General features: G+C 45.6%; 1 protein-coding gene across 1 annotated transcript; it reads left to right on the top strand.

Annotated features, from left to right (window-relative positions):
- The first annotated feature begins 7,464 nt into the window (after nt 1–7,464).
- Nucleotides 7,465–9,312, top strand: LOC101120093 (C-C motif chemokine 2). Its single transcript, XM_004012471.4, has 3 exons — nt 7,465–7,601; nt 8,328–8,442; nt 8,793–9,312. Exons 1-3 carry the CDS (start codon nt 7,526–7,528, stop codon nt 8,896–8,898), a joined length of 297 nt encoding a protein of 98 aa, XP_004012520.1. The 5' UTR covers nt 7,465–7,525; the 3' UTR covers nt 8,899–9,312.
- The last annotated feature ends 773 nt before the right edge of the window (nt 9,313–10,085 follow it).

Below are 10,085 nucleotides of genomic sequence, written 5' to 3'. Positions count from 1 at the left end.
GATGCTTACTCCTTGGAAGGAAAGTTATGATCAACCTAGACAGCATATTAAAAAGCAGAGACATTACTTTGCCAACAAAGGTCGATCTAGTCAAGGCTATGGTTTTTCTAGTGGTCATGTATGGATGTGAGAGTTGGACTATAAAGAAAGCTGAGAGCCAAAGAATTGGTGCTTTTGAAATGTGATGTTGGAGAAGACTCTTGAGAGTCCCTTGGACTGCAAGGAGATCCAACCAGTCCATCCTAAAGGAGATTGAACCTGAGTGTTCATTGGTAGGACTGATTTTGAAGCTGCAACTCCAATACTTTGGCCACCTGATGTGAAGAGCGGACTCATTTGTAGAGACCCTGATGCTGGGAAAGATTGAGAGCAAGAGAGGGGGACGACAGAGAATGAGATGGTTGGATGGCACCACCAAATCAATGGACATGGGTTTGGATGGACTCTGGGAGTTGGTGATGGACAGGGAGGCCTGGCATGCTGCAGTTCACGGGGTCACAAAGGGTCGGACACAAATGAGTGACTGAACTGAACTGAACTGAGGGCTGACCCTGAAGACAGTGTAAGTGACAAACCCCCAACCACCCTCAGGGCTTGCCTGAGACCCCACTCCCTCCCCCAGCCACCCTGGGTTGGGTCACTGCAGGTGGATTTTTCCCTTTCTTTTCCCATAAGCTATCTCCTCCTAACTCCCTCCCAAATGTCCTTGGTTCTTTCATGCGTATGAACCTGGGGCAGTCCACAAAGCACACAGGAAATGTCTGGATGCTGAACCTTGGGGTGAACGCTGCTTTGGTTTACTTTTATACCCAGCCCACCTTACCGTAGAGGCTCAGTCATCCCTTCTGGAAAGCAAGTTGCATGTTGGGCTCACTTTTCCCGTCCTCCATCCCCAGCCCACTACCTGGTGCTCTGCATAGAATAGATGCTAACTGTTTGCATGTCCTAACAAGGAGCCAGTGCGGCATCTGAGAGGTGGTGCTACACTGAGAGTCCAGATGTGGAAAAATTCCCACAAACTTTGCCATGTCACTTTGGGCCTGTCACAGCCTCTTTCTTGGCCTCAGTTTCTCCATCTGTGAAACAGGAAGCTGATCTGTAAGGTTCTGTTTTTATCCGACATTCTGTGCAAGAATAAAGAATGGGGTCCCGTGGCTAAGACTCAGTGCTCCTAATGCAGGGAACCCGGGGTTCAATCCCTGGTCAGGAAACTAGATCCCACATGCCACAACTAAGACCTGGCATAGCCAAATAAATAAATATTTAAACAAAGAATTAAAGAATGAATTTCTCATCCTTGAAAGGCAAGGGATCTCAGAGTTGGGGTCTTGGCAAAATAAGCACTGATCTCCCTAAAGCTCAGAGCTAATGTGGAGCAGCTAAAGAAGCCTGGGGAGGTATCTAGAAAGTACGTAAGGGGCACAAAACTTCCTGTGCATCTCACTCAAAGGCCTGAGCTGGAGGAGCATCGCAAGCAGAGGGAAGCGTGCCCCTGCTAGGGGCAGAGGGGAAAGCAAGCAAACTGGGGAAGGGACCAGGCAAGGGTTAGATGCTGGCTTCAGATATTTCTAGAAAGCTCACTCTTTATTCCTCTTTCCTTTACCCCTGACCCTGAGTGGGAGTCTGAGCCTATGATCAAGGTCCACGCAGAGGATCCTGGGTGGGAGGTGGGGATGTCAGCCCACTGGGAGGAAGGAAGGAAGGATTATTCACCATGAGGAACTTTTCCATTCCTCATCTGTGCGTTGTTGAGGAGGGGGTCCCAGGGGAACTGGGGATTCTGGAAAACAGCAAAACCTTGACTCTGCCTCCTCCCCACACCCCCTGCTCCCCAGACTTTCCCTTGTATGCCCTCAAGCAGGGGGCCAAGCCAGACCTTGCGCTGGGATGTTCCCAGCACAGTCCCACGTGAGACGTCTCTGGCTGGCTTCAAGCCCAGCATCTGGAATGCAGGCTCCAGCCAAGTGCCTTCTTTTCCAAGGAATCTGGGAACTTCCAAAGCTATCTCAGAGTGGAAATTTTCACTCATTTCTCCCACACAGTGACTGACCATCCGGCTGGGAAGAACAGCTATTCTGGACAGAGCAGAAGTGAAAGGGAGATGGCCACCACCTTCCAGAAGACTTTCTCTTCTGATTCATAATTTCACCTTTGATCCTGCTTACTGCCTGACACTTGCAGTGACCTAGTCACTTTCCAAAAATGGTGATGTCTTCCTGAAGCAGTGACACAGCTTCAAATACTCAGAAATCTGTCTGAAAACTCAGGGGGAAAAAAAAAACACTCAGAAAACCTCTCTGAGTGACCATGTGCAAACAGAGGCCAGCTTGACCTGTCTCTGCCCGTAGCAAGAATCTGATCTTCTTACACAAAAGTGAGGAGATTTACTACAGAATGTCTACAGGGCCTTTGGTTAGGGGACAAGGCATGATAATAGCCTGGCAGAATCAGGAGAAAGCAGTCTCAAGATCTCAACACCTTTATTTATTTATTGAGCTATCGTAGTCCAATTCAGCTTTCTAAAAACTTTTTATTTTATATTGGAGTAGAGCCTTGGTTTCTAAGGCGAACCATTCAACATCACAGAAATCCAAGTCTATGCCCCAACCCCTAATGCCAAAGAAACTGAAGCTGACTGGTTTTATGAAGACCTATCCCATGGATGGAGGAGCCTGGTAGGCTGCAGTCCATGGGGTCACTAAGGGTCGGACACAACTGAGCGACTTCACTTTCACTTTTCACTTTTATGCATTGGAGAAGGAAATGGCAACCCACTCCAGTGTTCTTGCCTGGAGAATCCCAGGGACAGGGAAGCCTGGTGGGCTGCTGTCTATGGGGTCGCACAGAGTCGGGCACGACTGAGGCGACTTAGCAGCAGCAGCAGCAGCAGCAGCAGCATAAGACCTTCTAGTGTGTGTTAGTGTTAGTCGCTCAGTCATGTCTGACTCTTTGCAACCCTATGGACTGTAGCCAGCCAGGCTCCTCTGTTCATGGAATTCTCCAGGTAAGAATACTGGATTGGGTTTCCATTCTCTTTTCCAGGGGTCTTCCAGACCCAGGGATCGAGCCCAGGTCTCCTGAATTACAGGCAGATTCTTTACTGTCTGAGCTACCAGGGAAGACTGACCTTTTAGAACTAACACCAGGAAAAAGATGTCCTTTTCATAACAGGGGATTAGAATGGAAAACTAGGAAGTCAAGAGATACTTGGAGTAATAGGCAAGTTTGGCCTTGGGGTACAAAATGAAGCAGGGCAAAGGCTAAGAGAATTTTGTCAAGAGAACACATTGGCCATAGCAAACATCCATTTCCAACAAGCCAAGAAATGACTCTACACATGGACAACAGAAGATCAATACCAAAATCAAATTGATTATATTCTCTACAGCCAAAGATGGAGAAGATCTATAGTCAGAAACACAAGACCTGGAGCTTACTGTGGCTTACATCATAAGCTCCTTATTGCAAAATTCAGGCTTAAATTGAAGAAAGTAGGTAAAGTCACTAGGCTATCTGGGTATGGTCTGAATCAAATACATTATGATTATACAGTGTAGCTGAAGAATAGATTCAAAGGATTAGATCTGCTAGACAGAGTGCCTGAAGAACTACGGGCAGAAATTCATAACACTGTACAGGAAAGGGTGACCAAAAGCATCACCAATGAAAAGAAAAGCAAGAAAGCAAAGTGGTTGTCTGAGGCGGCTTAACAAATAGAAAGACAAGAGAGAAAGAGACCCCTAACTGAATGCAGGGTTACAGAGAATAGCAAAGAGATAAGAAGGCCTTCCTAAAAGAACAATGTAAGGAAACAGTGGAAAACAATAGAATGGGAAAGACTAGAGATCTCTCCAAGAAAACTGCAGATACCAAGGGAATATTCATGCGAGGATGGGCACAATAAAGAACAGAAATGGTATGGACCTAACAGAAGCAGAGGAGATTAGGAAGAGGTGGCAAGAATACACTATACAAAAAAGGTCTATAGTGACCAGGATAACCACAATGGTATGGTCACTCACCTAGAGCCAAACATCCTGGAGTGTGAAGTCAAGTGGGCCTTAGGAAGCATTACTATGAACAAAGCTAGTGGAGGTGATGGAATTCCAGCTGAGCCATTTCAAATGCTAAAAGGTGATGCTGTTAAAGTGCTTCACTCAATATGTCAGCAAATTTAGAAAACTCAGCATGGCCACAGGACTGGAAAAGGTCAGTTTTCATTCCAATCCCAAAGAAGTGCAGTGCCCAAGAATGTTCAATGTACCACACAATTGCACTCATTTCACATGCTAGTGAGGTTATGCTCAAAATTTGTCAGCCTAAGCTTCAGCAGTATGTGAACTGAGAACTTTCAGATTTACAAGCTGGATTTAGACAAGGCAGAGGAGCCAGAGATCAAATTGCCAACATCCATTGGATCATAGACGAAGCAAAGGAGTTCTAGAAAAGCGTCTACTTCTGCTTCATTGATTACACTAAAGTCTTTGACTGTGGATCACAACAAACTGTGGAAAATTCTTAAGGAGGTGGGAATACCACCTTACCCGTCTCCTGAGAAACCTGTATGCAGGTCAAGAAGCAATAGTTAGAACTGGACATGGAGCAACAGACAGGTTCCAAATTGGAAAAGGGGTATGTTAAGGTTGTATATTGTCACCCTGCTTATTTAACTTATACGCAGAGTACATCATGCGAAATGCTGAGCTGGATGAAGCACAAGCTGGAATCAAGATTTCCGGGAGAAATATCAACAAGAAATATCAGTCAATATCAATATCAGATACGCTAACTATACACTCTAACGGCAGAAAGTGAAGAGGAACTAAAGAACCTCTTGATGAGGCTGAAAAAGAAGAGTAAAAAAGCTGGCTTGAAGCTCAACATTCAAAAATGAAGATCCTGACATCCAGTCCCATCACTTCATGGAAAATAGAAGGGGAAAATACGGAAGCAGTGACAGATTTCATTTTCTTGGGCTCCAAAATCACTGAGGATGGTGACTATATCCATGAAATTAGAAGACACTTGCTCCTTGCAAGGAAAGTTATGATGAACCTAGAGAGTATATTAAAATCAGAGAGGCCATTCCAGATTCTTGGGTGTAATTCTAAAAGGCAGGACAAAAAGAAAAACAGATTAACTTGTGCACTTCTTTGCTTCCACTCCTCTTGGAAGCCCTATTTGCCTTCTGTCTGACTCTAACTCCCTCCCACGGTGCCCCCAACTTAGGTTGAAATCTCTGTTTGGCTCAGTGCCAGTGACTCAGTCCATTCTTACTGAACGAATCAAGTTTCAGGAAGGGAGACTATGTGTAACTTCAGGCATGTATTCCCAGACCATCTCTTAGATTCTCTAGGAAACCAATATCCATCCTGAAACATTAAGCCCAGTGCCAGGAAGTATGGATTCTGGTATCCAAGTGTCCTGGGTGAGAATCTCAGCCCCACCTGCTACTACCTGTGAGATCCTAGACAAAGCTAGTTAACTTCCATTTCAACATAAAGCAAGTTGGGGTTTTTGGAGGACCAATGAGACAATGTCGCGAGTCACCCCAGCACAGGGTCTGGCTCCTGGGAAACACTCAATGATGTCAGCTACTCCTCTTTGCCATTACTGACCATTAACTAGGGACCAGACACAGTCATTTGTTCAATAGAACCCATTTCTTATTATGAATACAGTGATCCACTGCTATATTTATTAAATGGATAACCAACAAAGACCTTCTGAATAGCACAGGAAACTCTGCTCATTGTTATGGGGCAACCTGGATGGGAGGGGAGTTTGGGGGAGAATGGATTTATGTATCTGTATGACTGAGCCTCCTTGCTGTCCACCTGAAACTATCACCACATTGTTAATCAGCTATACTCCAAAATAAAATAAAAAGTTTATAATAAAAAACAAACAAAAACAAATGCAGTGATTGGCAGACAGTTCTTCCCCAAAGTCCCATATGTTGCAAAGACATTGTCTCAAAGACTCTTTGAGAAAGAAGGATCAGTAGGGCCTTCCATGCCCACTGGGCAAAGCCAAGCAAGCTCAGAATCATGAGGCAGTGGAATCGGGGGAGTCGAGGCCTGAATCCGAGGCTTGGCTCAGCCACCAGCACGCCTCAAGGAATTCTGTCATATTTGTGAAAGAAAAGAGTTCAATGAAATGAACACTAAGGTCTTTTAGGTGTTATGATGGATTCTGGGGTTTCTGAGGAAGTCTAAGGTGGAGCTGCAGCATGAAGGCAGCCGTCCTAATTCCGGGAAGACTGTTCTTTGACTCACGCCTTCTCCTTGGGAATCCTAAAGAAGCTGGGATAACAGTTGCCATAGCCGAGGACACGCCTCTTGTCTTGTCTTGTTTGACTGCCGTGCTAACCACGGGCTCCAGATTCCTGTAATAACTTAACCGCAAGGAATGTCCTCAACTCCCTTTCAGATGTCTGCTGATTCTGCAGAGACTGAAGCCAGAGGGCATCCAGATAGATGGCCAGGCAGCCAGCTGGAGAATGTGCCCCTTCTTCTCGAAGTGTGTCCTAGTCGTGGCAGCACAGACACTGGGCTTTGTTTGGGGGAACTTGAACAGGTTCCTTAACTCCTCTGTACCTTGGCTTTCTGACTATAAAATGGAAATGAACAGTACCTAATGGATGGGGTTGGAGTACTGAATATTCCCAGTTCAGAGGTAGGTACTGCGTGAGTATTACATCAACATGATCTAGATGGCTTCTTCCACATGTTAAATCTGATGGTTCTATTAATAGAATTCAGTTTTATAGTTAAAAAAAAAAACCCTATAGTTCTACTAAGCTTCCCTTGTACCTCCATCCTATAGATTAAAGAGCAAACAGATTTAATACGCTGTTGGGTGCCTGCCAAGACTTCAGGACTCCTCCTTGGCTTGAAGGTCCCTGGGCTGTTGTTTGAGGGTGGACCAGTCATTTGCTCAATAGAACCCATTTCTTATTATGCATATAGTGATCCACTGCTATATTTATTAAATGGATAACCAACAAGGACCTTCTCAATAGCACAGGGAACTCTGCTCAGTGTTTTTTGGCAGCCTGACTGGGAAGGGAGTTTGGGGGAGAATGCTTTCTTTCAGCATCCTTGTGACTTCTGTTTCTCTGGCTTCCTTTCTTTTCTGCAGAGTTTTCACTTCAGAAAAAGGGGAATCTTAAGAATAAACCGTTTGGTTTACTCTGCGGTCTCTGGATATAACTGCACCCTGCCCCTCACCCTTTTGATCTCAGCTGCAAATGGAAAATTGCCCAGTCCTGACCCACCTTCCTCTCCTACTTCCTGGAAATGTCCCGCTGCTTCACTTGCTCAGCACATTTTAGCATTCTGCTTCGGCACTCAGTAAGGAGGATGCCGCCCCGGATGCCGCCCCTGGGCCAGTCTCACTCCCACGGCTCCACCCTCTCGGTGGGTGATTTCAATAAAAGGCAGGCCAAGCCACTGGAGGAGCAGAGGGGCCAATCCAGAGGCCAACAGCTCCCACGCTGAAGCTTGAATCCTCTCGCTGCAACATGAAGTTCTCCGCTGCTCTCCTCTGCCTGCTACTCACAGTAGCTGCCTTCAGCACCGAGGTGCTCGCTCAGCCAGGTGAGCCCCCTTCTCCTTCCCCCTGAAGCTCATCGCCCCCTCTCTGGGTCATGATGGGCCAGCGGAGCAGAAGGGTACCTGCACTCTCACTACAAGATCAGGAAAGTCTGAGAGGCATAGGAGTGAGCTTGATCACACAGCTGCTCTTGGACGGTGCCTGGATGAGAATTCCAGATGTAGACCTCAAATCCAGCTCCTTCCAGGATTCCGGCTCTGGAAACCTGAGCCCAGTGCAGTTACTGCCCTGGCTCATTTCAGCAGCATTTGAGGACTGGGACATAAGGAGAGGGGCTCTCTGGCAGGGTATATCCAGATACTATGGAGGCCAGAGGAGAAGATCTGAAATCTGGACTCCAGAGACTCAGTTTTGCAGAGGCAGTGGGTATCAGGGAAACTCACAACAAAGCATCCATTCCTTCTTACCTAAAGGGGACCCTTAGCTAACTTTGATAGCTTGGATTATTTGCTCCTACTAACAGAATTTCCCCAAATTATCTAGTTTTAACAAAGCTCCCTTCCCTCAGTGCTACATGCCCATTTTAGGGCTTAGGAAACTGAGTCCATCTGATACTGTAGCTTTGAAGCACAAGCTGAAATATTAGGATTTAAGGGGTTCTCCCTGCACACCTGACTCCCTTTGCCTTCTCCTTGCTTCTCTTTTTTGATTGAGATTGGAAAGAACCTAGTCCGTTCTAAAGTGCTTTTTCTTTGTGGTTCTCTTTCCAGATGCAATTAACTCCCAAATTGCCTGCTGCTATAAATTCAATAAGAAGATCCCCATACAGAGGCTGACAAACTACAGAAGAGTCACCACCAGCAAGTGTCCCAAAGAAGCTGTGATGTAAGTTGAGCACACCAGCCCTGCATGGTCCAGTTCTTCCTCAGGGTGCAAGGGGCAAGGCTCACACAAACGTAACGTCAGAGAGTTGCATGATCTAACCCAATATCTGAAAGTGCCCCACATCGTCACGCTCCCTCTGTGTGCTCATTCAGACCATCCTAGTTCCTTTAGCCTGAAGTCAGGATGGTTTCAGCTGGGACATCTATATGATCAACTTGCCACGGGCTCCCTCCTTCCACCTGCTTTCCTCCTTGAGTTCCCATGGCAGCTTCGGGGCAAATGGGCTACATTCGTAGGCTGAGATGTCAATGGAACTCCATCTAACCTGATCCCCTCTCTCTCCTCTGCAGTTTCAAGACCATCCTGGGCAAAGAGTTTTGTGCAGACCCCAACCTGAAATGGGTCCAGGACGCCATAAACCATCTCAACAAGAAAAACCAAACTCCGAAGCCTTGAGCCCTCACTCCACAACCCAAGAGTCTAAAGACAATCTGTGTTCTTCTGGCTTCCCCTAACTGCCCTCTGATATTACCTTATTATAATTTTAAAGAGTATAACTTTATTGATGTGAACATGATGCCTCAAGTAATGTTAATATTATTTAAGTTATTGATGCTTTCAGTTTATCTTCCGTGACTACTAGTGTTTTTTGTTTTTGTTTTTGGTTGTTCATTTGTTTTCATGGAGATTTGGGCAAATTGCTTTCCTCTGTGAATCTCAATTCTGTCCCTGGAATGGTGGAAGTGTCCTCGCAAGAATGATTAATGCAAGAACTTTTGGTTTTACATTCTAAGTCATTGTTAAAACTGCTATTGTGGAAATATATATTGTGTAACTGTTGAAAATATATATATATATTTTTGTACAAAACCTGACTGTTGGCATTTTCTTGAAGGAAACTTAAAAAACCGAGTATAATCTTGGTTGACGGGGGAGGAGCAGGGTTTCAAAGTGTGAGGCTCATGTTTGGGAAGAATACGAATGTGAACTGGCTGTGGTCTTTTTCACCAGGGGGGCTCATCTGAGGTCCTACATAAGAATTTTTAAGGCAGGACGCAGTCCGGCATTTCATCATTACCACGCCAGTTCCCAACACCATTTGCTCAGATCCCAGGGACCCTGGTCATCTGTTTAGCAGCAGCCAGCTCACCACCATTGTTGTGCTCACAACCCTTGACCCCTGCCCTCACTCTTTCTCACCGTCTATTGCAACTTCCCCCTAACTCGGTTACTTTCCCTGAATTTCTCCCCCTCCTATTAATCCTCCAACCTGGAGTGAAACAGACACGGTAGACATTGGGAAATGACCGTTGATAAGATTAATTAAGAAGATATGACTCAAACTCTGTCTTCCAATCCAGGGGCTGCGAGTTCAATCCTTAGTTGGGGAGCTAATAGCCCACACACCTCAAGGCCAAAAAATAAAAATAAAAAAATAAAAAGCAGAAGCAATGTTGTAACAAATTCAATACAGACTTCAAAAATGGTCCACATCAAAAAATCTTAAAAAAAGGAAGGCATGACTTGAACTTATCTTCGATGATTGAATGAGACTTTTCTAGAGAAATTTCCAGATCATGAAGAAAAAGAGAGGGAGTTCCCTCGTGGTTCAGTCATTAGGAGCCCATGCTCTCACTGCTGAG

This window comes from Ovis aries, chromosome 11 (assembly GCF_016772045.2).
Source record: "Ovis aries strain OAR_USU_Benz2616 breed Rambouillet chromosome 11, ARS-UI_Ramb_v3.0, whole genome shotgun sequence".
NCBI lineage: Eukaryota > Metazoa > Chordata > Mammalia > Artiodactyla > Bovidae > Ovis > Ovis aries.
Note: the sequence above shows the minus strand (reverse complement) of the source record. Positions and strands in the feature narration are given on the sequence as shown.

What these genes read in the sequence shown, in the direction of transcription:
- LOC101120093 (XM_004012471.4), top strand. Translation starts at nt 7,526, where the DNA reads ATGAAGTTCTCCGCTGCTCTCCTCTGCCTGCTACTCACAGTAGCTGCC. An exon ending in CGAGGTGCTCGCTCAGCCAG is followed by an intron (nt 7,602 to 8,327) that starts GTGAGCCCCCTT and finishes TTCTCTTTCCAG; the next exon opens with ATGCAATTAACTCCCAAATT. An exon ending in TGTCCCAAAGAAGCTGTGAT is followed by an intron (nt 8,443 to 8,792) that starts GTAAGTTGAGCA and finishes TCTCCTCTGCAG; the next exon opens with TTTCAAGACCATCCTGGGCA.